We start from the raw sequence: 14744 nt of genomic DNA, 5'->3' as shown, positions 1-14744 counted from the left end.
AAAAAAAAAAAAACCTCAATGTTCATGGATTGGAAGAATCAATATTGTTAAGATTTTCACACTACCCATAGCAATCTACAGATTCATGCAATCTCTATCAAAATACCAATGAGATTCTTCACAGAAATAGAAAAAACAATCCCAAAATTTGTATGGAACCACACATACACACACACACGAGCCAAAGCTATCCTAAAGCAAAAAAAAAAAAAAAAAAAACCTGGAGGAATCACATTACCTGATTCCAATTATATGATACAGCTATAGTAACCAAAATAGCATGGTACTGGCATAAAAACAGACACATTGACCAATAGGACAGAATAGAGAACCAGAAACAAATCCACACACATACAATGAAATCATTTTCAACAAAGGTGCCAAGAACATACAACTGGGGAAAGGACAGTTTTTTCAGTAAATGGTGCTAGGAAAACTGAATATCCATATGCAGAAAAATAAAACTAGACCTCTATCTCTTGCCATATACAACAATCAAATCAAAATAGATTCAAGACCTAAATCTAAGAAGTCAAACTACAAAAATACTGCAAGAAAACATTGGGGATACTCTCCAAGACACTGGACTGGGCAAAGATTTCTGGAGCAATATCTCACAAGCTCAGCAACCAAAGCAAAAATGGACAAATGGGATCACATCAAGTTAAAAAGCATCTGCAAAGCAAAGGATACAATAAACAAACTTAAGAGACAACTCACAGAATGGGAGAAAATATTTGCAAACTACCCATAACACAGAGAAGAAATTCAGAATCCTATCAGATAAATTTAACAAAAAGATTTGTTAAATTTGTTAATTTGTTAAAGGGATTAGTAACCAGAATATATAAGGAGCTCAAACAACTCTATAGGAAAAAAAAAAAATCTAATAATCTGATCAAAAAATGGGCAAAAGATTTGAATAGATATTTTTCAAAAGAAGACATCAAAATGGCAAACAGGCATATGAAAAGGTGTTTGACATCATTGATCATTAGAAAAGTGAAAACCAAAACTACAATGATATATCATCTCACCCAGTTAAAATGTCTTATGTCAAAAAGACAGGCAATAACAAATTCCAGAGAGGATATAGAGAAAAGGGAACTCTCATATACTGCTGGTGGGAATGTAAATTAATACAACCACTATTGAGAACTGTTTGGAGGTTCCTCAAGAAACTAAAATTTGAGCTACCTATGATCCAGCAATCCCACTGGGTATATAACCAAAAGAAAGGAAATCAGTATATTGAGGAAATATCTGCACTCCAATGTTTGTTGCAGAATTGTTTACAATAGCTAAGATTTGGAAGCAACCAAAGTGTCCAACAACAGATGAATGGATAAAGAAAATGTGGTACTTACACACAATGGAGTACTATTCAGCTAAAAAAGAATGAGATCCTGTCATTTGCAACAACGTGGATGGAACTGGAGATCATTATGCTAAGTGAAACAAACCAGGCACAGAAAGACATATGTCATCACATGTTCTCACTTATACGTGGGATCTACAAATCAAAATAATTGAACTCATGGACACAGAGAGTAGAAGAATGTTTACCAAAGGCTGAGAAAGTTAGTGGGAGGCTGGGGATAGTTAAGGGGTTGAAAAAAAATAGAATGAATAAGACCTACCATAAGACCTGCTATCGTGATAGCCTAATAGGGTGACTATAGTCAATAATAACTTAATTATACATTTTAAAATAATTTAGAGTGTAATTAGATTGTTTGTAACTCAAAGGATAAATGCTTGAGAGGATGGATACCCCACTCTCCTTGATGTGCTTGTTTCATATCTCATGCCTATATCAAAACATCACATGTAACCTAATAAATATATACACCTACTGCATACTCAATTTTTTTAATTTTTAATAAATAAATAAGAAAAAATTTTAAATTAGCAATATAAGAACATTCAGCTTGCTAGGACAGCAACAAAAGTAATTTATCTATCCTCCTGATAATACTTAATCCTGTTTTTGAAAACCAGTCAAAACTCTTAAGCTTTCAAAATATGTATACGTTCAGAGAGGACCACAATAGGATAAGGATGCTTTTGTCACCCTAAAAACAAGAAGCTCATTCCCAGAGCTTTTTAAGTGTATAGTGTGTTTACAAGGGTGAGTTGGCAACTTTTGATAACCTAAATGTGAAACTGCATTAAAATTAGATATCTGAAGAAAATTATACTTTATCAGGATCACATGTAAAATTTTCTGAGAACAACTTTTTTGCCAACTTGAAACCACCTGGATAGTAAGAATGTACAAATAATACAGGAAAAGAAGATGTCCTCGTTTGTTTCCACCAAAAAGTAATTTGACCCTGGAATCATAATTTGGTTCAGTAGTTAGTTACAACACCCATTGTCTCAGAATATAACCACTTCCAATTTCCATTAAAAACATATACAGTACTTCAGTTGTCTATTAAGTCCCTTAATTGAAGAAATTCAATCGAATTAAAGATACACTGATCTAGTCAAAATGTAAAATCTCCCAGAAATAGAAAAGCTCTAATCAGTACAACACAACCCGAAATTAGTCCCAAACTAGCAAATGTGAATTTAAAGGAAGAAACATTCCTCTTTTTTAGGGCTTTATTAAATCAGGTTATAGGAATTAATAAAAAGAGTAAATGAGATCATGAGTCCCTCCTCAAAATATAGGGGTAAGTTTCTTTCGTGAAGCTGAGTCCTAGACCATGCGTAGTTTCTGTTATATTGAAGCAAAAGAATCAGTCTCATCAGAGAAAAGAATAGAAAATTACCCACCACTTTTATTAAATCATTTGGTTTTCGTCCAGCTGTATAATATGTGTGATGCAAATTAAAGACCCCACAATTTGATAAACCTAAACTGAGATAAAAGCTTTTTAGTCTTTTATAGGAAAGTTTAAAACATTTACAATTGTTAGTAGGCTGCAAAAAGTTTACTAGCATTTCCCATAATCACTGCTATTCTTGTAGTGGTACATCATTGGTAATGACACTACTAAATTGAGAAGTTACAGTATTACAGCTTAGGAATATATTTCCAATTTTTATTAAAATTATTAAGTTCTTCCTATATGTTTATGACACAGGGACTGATGTTCCATCCAAATAAAATTATAAAATTGTTTTCTTAAAGCACCTGGGGTAGTTACATGACAGGAGAAGATCTTTAAACATGTATAAAGCTGTATATCTAATAGAATGAAAGGTACCAATTAATCCAATTACTTAGTGAAAACAGTTTCTCCTATACTATATACATTACATATACCTCACAACCCTATTGAATAAAGGACTAGTATCTCCATTTTAAAGATGAAAACTGGGTTAGAGAAACCACTATTACACATTAATTGGTAGAATTGAATGTTTTAAATCTTATCTTTGTAATTTCAACATCCATGCCTTATTTATGTCATGCTGTCAACAGAGACAGATACATCCACATGAGGTTTTAAAGGCAGGGCGTGGTGGTGCACACATGTAATCCCAACACTTTGGGAGGCTGAGGAGGGCAGATCACGAGGTCAAGAGATTGAGACCATTATGGCCAACATGGTGAAACCCTGTCTCTACTGAAAATACAAAAATTAGCTGGGCATGGTGGCACGCACCCGTAGTCCCAGCTATTTGGGAGGCTGAGGTAGGAGAATCGCTTGGACCCAGGAGGTGGAGGTTGCAGTGAGCCAAGATCACACCATTGCACTCCAGACTGGCCGAGTGGGACTCTGTCTCAAAAAAAAAAAAAAAAAAAAAAAGATAAACAAAACAATTTAGGAGCCAGCATTTGCTTTGAACCTGCTCTAATACAAATGTTATTAGATCAACCCTTTTCACCAAAGTATTCCTACATTCAAGATCAGTTTCCTAAATAGACCTCATAACTAATGAACAGAGGATTTGTTTTTTTTTTTAGATGGAGTCTTGCTCTGTGCAATGGCGTAGTCTTGGCTCACTGCAACCTCCACCTCCCAGGCTCAAGCAATTCTCCTGCCTCATCCTCCTGAGTAGCCGGGACTACAGGTGCACGCCAACACGCCCAGCTACTTTTTTGTACTTCTAGTAGAGATGGAGATTCACCATGTTGGCCAGGCTGGTCTTGAACTCCTGACCTCAAGTGATCCACCCACCTTGGCCTCCCAAAGTGCTGGGGTAGGTGTCAGCTACCATGCCCGGCCCAGAGGATTTCTTAATTTGAGCTTCAGGATTTCATACCTTGAAATCATTTCAAATTTTTGTGCACTTGCACATAGTGTGCATTTCCATGAGGAAGAATGCATTGGTTTTTATCAGTTAATCAAGGGAATCTATGACTCCAGAAATGTTTAAGAATCTGAGGAGAAAGGAAGAAACATAGTCTTTAGCTCTGTTAATAGGTGAGCATTATTCTCTCACCTCCACAACTTTGTGACGCACATGTTGCTTTCTCTGCCCTTCATTACTTCTCTCCACACTTCTGCCTACCACCTCCACTGGGCTAATTCCTTCTCATCATTCAAGACTCAATTAATTTGTCCCTTATTCTAATCTAAGACACCTTCCTGAACTACTATCACTACCCCCAGGCTGTCAGGGAACCATTCTCTGGCCTCAGAATTCTGTGTACAATTCTATGTTGCCCGAATGATAATGTTCTAGCTCTATTTCTCCTCCACTAGGATAGGAGCTCCTTGAAGGCAAGGACTTTTTCTAATACATCTGTGAATTTCCAGAGTTTAGCACAATTCTTGGTGCATAGAAGGTATTCAATATAGTTTTGAATGAAGAAGTAATTTTAAAAACAAATAAAAACCCTGTGAAACAGAGTGAGACCTTGCCTCTACAGAATACTAAAAAATTAGCTGTGTGTGGTGGCATGTGCCTGTAGTTCCAGCCAGTTGGGAGGCTGAGATGAGACAATCACTTGAGCTGGGAAATCAAGGCTGCAGTGAGCCATGATCATTCCACAGCATTGCAGCCTAGATGACAGTGTATCTCAAAACATAAATATACCCAAAGCAATCCTAAGCAAAACAAAAAACAAAAAACAAAAAACAAAGCCAGAGGCATCATATTACCTGACTTCAAACTATACTACAACACCACAGTAACTAAAACAGCATGGTACTGGTACAAAACAAGACACATAGACTCATAGAACTGAATAGAGGAAGCAGAAATAAAGCTGCACACCTACAACTATCTGGTCTTTGCCAAAGTAGACAAAAACAAGCAATAGGGAAATGACCCCATATTCAATAAACAGTGCTGGGATAACTGGCTAGTCACATGCAGAAGATTGAAACATATACAAAAATCAACTCAAGACGGATTAACGACTTAAATGTAAAACCTAAAACTATAAAAACCCTAAAGAAAACCTAGGAAATACCATTCTGAACATAGGCCCTGGCAAAGATTTGATGATGAAGACATGAAAAGCAATTGCAACAAAAACAAAAATTGACAAGTGTGACCTAATTAAACTAAAAAGCTTTTGCACAGAAAAAGAAACTATCAACAGAGTAATCAGACAACCTACAGAATGGGAGAAAATTTTTGCAATCTATGCATTCAACTAAGGTCTAATATCCAGAATCTATATGGAACTTAAACAAATTAACAGGCTGGGTGCGGTGGCTCACGCCTGTAGTCCTAGCACTTTGAGAGGCCAAGGTGGGCAGATCACCTAAGGTCAGGAGTTCCAGACCAGCCTGGCCAACATGGCAAAACCTGTCTCTACTAAAAAACACAAAAATTAGCCAGGCATGGTGGTGTGCGCTTGTAATCCCAGCTACTCAGGAGGCGGAGGCAGGACAATCACTTGAACCCAGGAGGCAGAGGTTGCAGTGAGCCAAGATTGTGCCACTGTACTCCATCTTAGGCGACACAGTGTGACTTTGTCTCAAAACATAATAATAAATAAAAATAAAAATAACAAAAAGCGGGCAAAGGAGATGAACAGGCACTTCTCAAAAGACATACATGTGGCCAATCAGCATATAAAAAAATGCTCAACACACACATACATGAGGCCAACAAGCATATAATAAATGCTCAACATCACTAATCACTGGAGAAATGCAAATCAAAACCACAGTGAAATACCATTTCACACCAGTCAGTATGGCTATTACTAAAAAGTCAAAAAACAACAGATGCTGGAGAGGCTGCAGAGAAAGGGGAACACATACACATTGCTAATAGGAATCTAAATTAGTTCAGCTGCTGTAGAAAGCTCTTTGGATTTCTCAAAGAACTTACAACAGAACTACCATTTGATCCAGGAATCCCACTACTGAGTATATACCCAAAGAAATATAAATTGTTCTACCATAAAGACACATGCACGCATACATTCATCACCACATTATTCACAATAGCAAAGACATGTAATCAACCCAAAGCCCATCAACAGTGGACAGGAAAAATAAAATGTGATATATATATTCCCTGCTCTACAGAAGCCATCACCAAATATTTCCTTACACAAGCAACCGCATCTATAATTCTCATGATAGCTATCCTTTCCAATAACCTATCTTCTGGACAATGAACAATAATAAATACTATTAATCAATTTTCATCCTTAATAACGGCCCTAGTAATAAAACTAGGAATAGCCTCCTTTCACTTCTGAGTCCCAGAGGGGACCCAAGGAATCTCTCTAATATCTGGCATACTTCTCCTTACATGACAAAAACTAGCCCCTATCTCGATTATATTTCAAATTTTCCCATCAATAAACACGAACATCCTCCTATCACAATCCTATCCATTATAGTGGGTGGTTGAGCAGGACTCAATCAAACACAACTGCGAAAATCCTAGCCTACTCCTCAATTATTATATACATATATACCACAGAATACTATGCACAAAAAAGCCATACAAAGGAGTAAGATCATGTCCTTTGCAGCAACGTGGAGCTGGAGGCCATTATACTAACGGAATTAATGCAGGAACAGAAAACCAAGTACCACATGTTCTCATTCATAAGTGGAAGCTAAACACTAATTACACATGGAGACAAAGAAGGGAACAATAGACACCAAGACCTGCTTCAGGGTGGAGAGCAGCAGGAGGGTAAGGATTGAAAAACCACCTATTGGATACTATGCTTATTACCTGGGTGATGAAATAACCTGTACACCAAACCCCACAACATGCAATTTATCCATATAACAAACCTGTGTATGTACCCCCGAACCTAAAATAAAAGTTGAAATGGAAAAAAAATGAAAATACATAAACACAGAAATAAAATAACACAGCCCATACATAGTAATTTCTTCCACAAAGCCATGACACAGAGATTCACCTATTACTCCTGAAAGAAAGACAAGCAAACTATAATTATTGGCAGGTTGTTTTTGATGTTCCCTTCCCCAAGAGATTTATTTCTATAACATTTTTCAAAATCTTTATTTAGGAATTTACAATCTTATATAAAAGTTTTCAATCCTATATAAAATTTTGGAAGTCCTTTTGCGTTTCATTGTTTTGTTTTCCTTCAGGTGACATGAAAGTACACTTTTTTCCAAGTCTGTTTAGAGACTCAAAAGTATACAACCAATAGTTCTTAAATATATATGACCAATAAAAACATCTTCCTTTGGAGTTTAAAAAAACAGAAATTTCTTTTATGGATCCCATTAAATAAATGAGGAATATAAAAAGTAAAGATTAGCATATTCCCATATGGTGAACACTATCAATGAATTACTGCAAGCTTTTAAACTTCCAATAATTTTTATAATCAGAAACATCAAATTCATCTAAGAATGAAATTTTTCCTAAATCTATATTAAAATTAATACTCCATTGCTGAAATTTAACAAGTAATAAAAATACTCTGAAACTCACATAAAACTGTGCTATTCTTAAATGACTCAAAGACAAAGCTGTGATTTTGTTTAGAATATGTATGCAAAATATTCACATCCTCTGACTTTCTTAATATATATAGATCTTTAGTATCTTTCATTGAAAGTGACACTGAGCCACGATGCTGAAACTGAAGCAAATTACAACATTCATAGATCTCAGAAATACAGACATTATCCAAAGAGCCTTAGAAGAAACAAGCACATAAACTTTGTCAAAAAATAGCGTTTTCTGTTCCAATACTATTGAGATCTTAATATTAAGTTAAAGCTCACTTATAATATAGAAAATCTAAAAGTGACAAAAATATTTTAAACTTTTGAAAGTATTTCCAAAAATGAATAAAATTACGTAAGTCCACAGTCCCTTTTCCAAAATCACCAAATATCTAACTTTGGCACCAAAACTAATTTGATAGCAAAATCCAACCCAATTTATGTGACTCTGTTTATAACTTTTATTCACTTACTGTGAATGTGATATTGATGTGTTTGATTACACCGTACTATCTCATACCCCATTGGGGGTATTATGCAATCGACAGTATATATGCAGTATTGCCTTTCCATAATAAAAAGAAATTTGAGTTCTGAAATATATTTGCATCCAAACCTGCCAGATAAGGGACTGCAGACCTGAATTTCCTCTTCTTTTAAAGGTGATTTTCTACTGTGCCTTTAGGAAAAAAAATATTATCTTTCTCTCTCTCTTTCTCTCTCTCTCTCTCTCTCTCACACACACACACACACACATACACACACACACACATCAATTAAAATATCATTTCTTTGGGGGTGTAAGACATTGTATACTTTCCATAACTTATCTCTAATTCTCACCTTAAAAGTAGCTGTTATCATCCCCAGTTAACAAATACAGAAACTAAAACAAAAAAGGCTTAACTACTACTTTGTCCAACCACTAACACAAGCTATTAAACAATATTCTCATTTCTAAGGCTTTTTACAATTTCAACATTCTGCCTATAATTGGTTTCAGATTCATATAGAACTGCTTTTTGAAATAGACCCATTTATTTCACAGAGAGTGATTAAGGTCCATTTTAACAGACTGCATCATTTAAAAAAATGTTTGTCTACCAGGGCCTCCACAAAATAATTTGACAAAATAGAAAAACAAATTATTTTACCAGGTAATTAAAATAAAAGCTTTTTTTATAATAGCTGCAACAGAGGGAGAAGAAGCTAAGAAAAAGAAGCAGGTGCAATCTTGCATGAGACTAATACTCCAACATGTAACTAACTGTAAGGTTTTCTTTTTTATTAGTATTGATAATCAAATTTATAGGGAAAAAGAAGAGTCCTGACATTTGTGTCCCCATTTTAAAGCACAACATTTAAAAGAAGAAACTTCCTTTTGTAAATCTGACCCTCTTACAGAGCTATCTACATGCTCTGTAAAAAGCTTGGATATAAAAAATTTCAAATGTATTGCATATACTTTACATATAAAACCATGCTTAAGATATCTTAAGTGTCCCTTCATTCCTCCAAGAAATTCCTCAAAATCTACTTCACACAGAGATCGGTCCTATGATACATAGTTCAGGTAACAATTCTACATTCTCCAAAACTTAATGTCTGTCTTTCTTCTGATAGCAAAGCAGTGAAAAACCAATGAAGAAAAAATAGAATTTCTTATATTCATCATTGTATGTTTATATAATTGCTTTTATATGTAAAGTATATGCAATAAATTTGAATTTTTTATATTCAAGCTACAAGTGAACTAAGGACATAACATTTATTGGACACTTCAAGTACATGATATCTAATATTCACAATTATCCTGCAAATATCATCCCCATTATACAAATGAGGAAACTGAAGATCAGAAAACTCGAGTCCAAGGTCCACATATAATAAGTCACAGAAGTAGGGTTTATACAAGGATCTAAGCCCATTTCTTTCCATTTCACCTTATTAGAATATGCTTAGTGTAGAATATTTCCTGTAAGGCAGGAATTTTCATCATGGCTATGATTTCTTCAGAAAGTGGTATATTGTAATACAAACACAAAGCCAAATAATGAATCTGGATAATATTCAAATTGTCAAAAAAACTAATCTTCCACTAATTATTTGCAGATCTTAATTATGTTGTCAACTTCTCTGTGCCAAAACTTCTCCACATATAAAACACAGAGGAAACCTTAGACAACTTAGAGAGTTGTTATGAGACTGAAGTAAAATGTATAAAACACTTAGTACAATGCATGGTACAAAACAAACACTTCATAAATGTTGGCTATTTCAAGTGAGATAAGAAATTACCAGATGGCCATATTTTGTATCAGGGGACTCCAGCCAGCAATAGCTGCACACCTAATCTAAAACCAGTCAATCCTGAAACTGGACAGTGATTTAGTGGTAAAAGACAAGGAGGGTCAATAAAATTCTCTCTCTCAGAAACTTGAATTAAACAAAGACTGAGGCATTTATTCGCCTAAATGACCTGTCTTTTTACCATCATCAGTTTTCTACTGTCAATGTTACCAATGACCTCTCTGTTGCTAAATCTAGTTTTTTAGCCTTCATTTTGTATCGCTTGGCAGTATTCAGTCTACTGAGTATTCCGTTTCTCTTGAAACATTCCTTTGGTTGTGCTCTAATCTCTCCAGTTGAACCTTCTCAGTCTCTTTGGGAGGCATTGAAATATTGCAGCTACTCAACACTTCATCCCAGGCCTCTTCTCCCTCTAGGCAATTTCATCCACACCCATGGCTTGAGTAATTATTTCTATGTCAAAATAATTATCTCTATGCCAGTTTCTACTTTTCTTGTAAATACAACCAGCTTGTCAATCTCTCCACTTATTTGGATGTCCTAAAGATACCTCAATCTCCACATAGTCTAAAACCAAATTCATGATCTTTCCTCTCACACCTACCCAAAGCCCCTTCCAATGCTCCCTATCCCAGTAATGGCACCACTAACTATCCAGTTGCACAAATTAGAAAATGAGAAGTAGTCTTTGATACTTCCTTCTCCATCATCCTCATATTTCACTAAGTCCTATTAATTGTAGCTCCTAAGTATTTCTCAATTCCTTCTCTTCATCTCCACTGCTACCTTCCAAGGTCTCTTTGTATGCACTCTTGTATCCTCTGTACTCTCCTCACTGTAGCTGGTGAAGAGGATATCCTATACCTACTCTTGTATCCTCTGTACTCTCCACATTGTAGCCAGAGTTGTTTTTTAATTATTCTAATCATGGCATGCTTCCATTTAAAAGCCTTCGATGGCTTCCCATTATTCTTAAGATTTCTGACCCAAATTCATATCATAGTCTACAAAATACTGGAAGATCTGGCTTCAGCATACCTCTTCTCTCTTCCCATTGCCCCACATATACCCACACTTGTCTCCTTTCAGTTCCTTAAACACAGCATAACATGTTTCCACCAGTCTTGGGTTTTTTTGTTGTTGTTTTGTTTTGTTTTGTTTTGTTTTTTGAGACGGAGTCTCTCTCTCTCGCCCAGGCTGGAGTGCAGTGGCGTGATCTTGGCTCACTGCAACCTCTGCCTCCCAGGTTCAAGCGATTCTCCTGCCTCAGCCTCCCAAGTAGCTGGAACTACAGGTGTGTGCCACTACACCCAGATAATTTTTTGTATTTTTAGTAGAGACGGGGTTTCACCATGTGAGCCAGGATGGTCTTGATCTCCTGACCTTGTGATCCACCCGCCTCGGCCTCCCAAAGTGCTAGGATTACAGGCGTAGTGAGCCACCACGTCCGGCCCTGTCTTGGGTTCTTTGCACATGGTTTTCCTGCTGCCTGGACTACTGTTTGCTCTTTTTTTAAATTATCCAATCCCCATCATATGTCAGCTAAAATATCACTTACAGACAATATTAGTAATTCAGTTATTCATTTAAGAAATATTTATAGAGAACATACTAAACACTTAGTTCTAGACACGTGGTATTGATAAAACAACGCCCTTGTAGAGCTTACACTGTAGTGGAAGGAGACAGGAAATAATAATACAAGCAAGTAAATTAAATAGTATGTTCAAAGGCAATAAATGCTATGAGAAAAAAAGGAAAAAAGGACAAGGTAAGCTAATCCAAAGCAGGGAAATTCCCAGTGCCTAACTTATTGCCTGGCATATAGTTAGCACTCAATAATATTTGTTGAGTGGATGAATGAATAAAGGAATGAGCATGTTCAAGTTATGAGGGAGCTAAAACTATAAAATGAGTATAGGAGCTACTCAATAAAACAGAGATGCCATGAAAGAAAGGGAAATAATGAAGGTCTTGAGAGATAATGGTTCCTTGAACCATTTCTGAGGGTGCCATAGTTTTCAGTTCCATTTTCTGGTGTGTGTATGTACCATAACCACACACACACACACACACACACACACACACACACACACCAGGACCGAAGTAATTCAAGTGGATCACTCTTGTAATGATAATACCCGATCAGGACACATATACAAGGTTATGTATACCACTGCCAATACCCATCACACACACATCCCCAAAGCCACTGCTTTTCTACCCACACACCCATGTCATTCCATAACATCCACTTCTTCAGTGGTCAGCCTTATTTAGAGTCAAACTCCCTCCCATATACTCAAAACTGTAAAAACCTTTGCTTTCTTCTATGACCCTGTGAGACACTTAAAGTCAGTATCTCACAAAGCCCAGCCATATGCACAAGAGGTCCCCTCAGGAAGAGGATCCTGGGTCTCTCTTCTTGTCAGTCTCCCTGTCCCTTAAAGGCTATGTTCCACCCACAGAAGTGTGGACATGCACTCCTTTGATTCTGAATGACCTTCAAGATCACTGAACCCACATACTCTCACACTCAGCTCCAGCCTCCTTTGCTAGGCTCCTAAAGGACTGGGGCTCTGGGTATCCCCTCAAGGCCTCTTGTTTTTTTAAGGACCTATACAAGGATTATTTGCATAAATTTCTCTGTGACCAGGGGTGACCCTGAGGACACCGCACATCCCCAAACACAAACACTCTAACTCTCCTTTCCATGGCACTGTCTGATATTAAAGTAACACACCTTCCACGTATACCTCCCTCTTTAGAGTCAGAGCCTCCTACTCCCACCCCTAGCCCAAATCATGCCACTTTAGGGATCTCTCCCATGCTCCCACAGGGCTGTGTACACCCTTTCCATGACACAGCCTAGCCCTAGGATTAGCCTTCACCACAGGTGATCCCAGGATTAGGGTCCTGGGTCTTCCCTCGGGTCCCAGCCCCTTCCGGGTCCATGCTCTCTCAGAAGTGTGCACACTCCCCCACACTCCCCTCCACCACCCTGACTTCGAGGTCCCTGACCGCCATTCAGAGGGGTACACGCCACCCTTGACCCCTGACCCTGAGGTCATAACCCACCGCGCAAATATACAGCGGCGCCTCCTCAGGAGTAGGACCATGCCCCAGTCCCCTCTTCCCTGAGACCCAGGACAGCCTGGCCGCCTCAGCCTTCCCCAGATCGACCGCCCCCACAGACCTGCCTCAGGCGCCGTCTGGCTCCCCTCCGCCATTTTTGTTGTCCCTCAGTCTCCGAGCCCACGCGAAGACCGCGGGGCAGTAGGGAGCGGGTGGTGGGATCAGTGGGCTGACAGGAGCTCCCTCAGGAAGACGCGGCACGACGGTTGCCAGGGCAACGGGCGGCCGGCGCGCGGGCGGCCAGCGCGCGGCTGAGGGCGGGAGGGACGCCTGGGAGGAGCGTGCGTCCAAGGCCCCGCCCCCGCGGCGCGAGCCCGGGCCTTAGCCGGGACCAGGGCTCCGCGGCGCTGCTCCTCCGCAACCCAGGCACCGCATCCTGGCAAGTGAGCAGGCTCCGCCACCCCTAGAGCGCAGGGGCTAGGTCTGTAGGGATGGCACTTTCCTTCCGGCTACCGGGGTCCTCGTACTGACCGCCCAGACTAGCTAAACTGGCTTTTCTGTGGTTGGTGCTCAACTCTGGGGACTTGGGACAGGTTTCTTGATTTCCCAAAGCTTCTCCCCTTGGCTTGCCTGGGTTACTTGTCTTCAACTGAAATGCACTGAAAACCAACTGTGTGCCCACCCCAGCCCAAACACACAGAGGCCCAAAGGGTTCTGGCTCCTTGCCCCTCCGCGACAGCAGCAACCCTCAACCCCAGAAAAGACTTATCCTTTTGCTGATGTATTTTTCAGTAAATATGGGATGCTCTTTCCCACCTTTCAGTAGTGACGCGCCATTATCTTCTAAGACCAAGCTAGAACATTACCTCTCCTGACCAGCTCTGGCCTCCCACAATCCCCTGTATATGCCCTGTATTCCAAATGCTTTATGCATTGTTTCCTTCTCGACCATGAGCTCTCTGATACCTAGGGTTGATCTCTTATCTTTGTATACTCCACAGTGCAGCGTGGTGTATGACACAAAATAGGATGTCAGTCAATGTCTGCTGAATGGAACATGGTGGTAATCTGAAAGGAAGTGAGGTGGAGAGAGTGAAAGACGGAAGGGGGAAAACGCTAAGAAAAATGTGTTGTTGAGTTGATTGCTTTAGTAGACAACTATTTTTAATCTTGCTGGAGACTGAAAAACAGGGCAGAATGTGTGCCTGCCATTGTCCCACTGAAGAACACGGAGGCTGGGGCATTTATGTCCTAATTTCTGTCTCCGTTGGTTGAGGGTTACTCTCCACCTTCCAGCTTGAACTCTCTCACATTTCCTGGTTATGCTTGCCAGGGCTGAGCAGACTTCCAGAGTTTGAGAGAAAACCTTGAGGCAGAAATGCAGAGACAGACCAGAATGCCTTCTAAGTAACATACTGGTCACATGCATGGAACTATCCATTCATCTGCATTAAAATCAGGGATAAGAATCTTGTACGGAAAGTTACATGA

General features: G+C 38.7%; 1 protein-coding gene across 6 annotated transcripts in view; it reads right to left on the bottom strand.

Moving 5' to 3' along the window:
* Positions 1–13566, bottom strand: part of LOC103224854 (AGBL carboxypeptidase 4) — a 1478618-nt gene extending 1465052 nt beyond the window's left edge. For 4 of the 6 annotated variants that reach the window (XM_073007314.1, XM_073007316.1, XM_073007315.1 and 1 more), the window contains exon 1: positions 13375–13566. In XM_073007314.1, coding sequence (XP_072863415.1) covers positions 13375–13408 — 34 coding nt within the window. In that variant the 5' untranslated portion in view covers positions 13409–13566. The remainder of the gene's footprint in view (positions 1–13374) is intronic. The other 2 variants (XM_073007312.1, XM_073007313.1) reach the window with 2 other exon arrangements.
* Positions 13567–14744: the final 1178 nt, after the last annotated feature.

Source organism: Chlorocebus sabaeus, chromosome 20, assembly GCF_047675955.1.
Source record: "Chlorocebus sabaeus isolate Y175 chromosome 20, mChlSab1.0.hap1, whole genome shotgun sequence".
Classification (NCBI taxonomy): Eukaryota; Metazoa; Chordata; class Mammalia; order Primates; family Cercopithecidae; genus Chlorocebus; species Chlorocebus sabaeus.
Note: the sequence above shows the minus strand (reverse complement) of the source record. Positions and strands in the feature narration are given on the sequence as shown.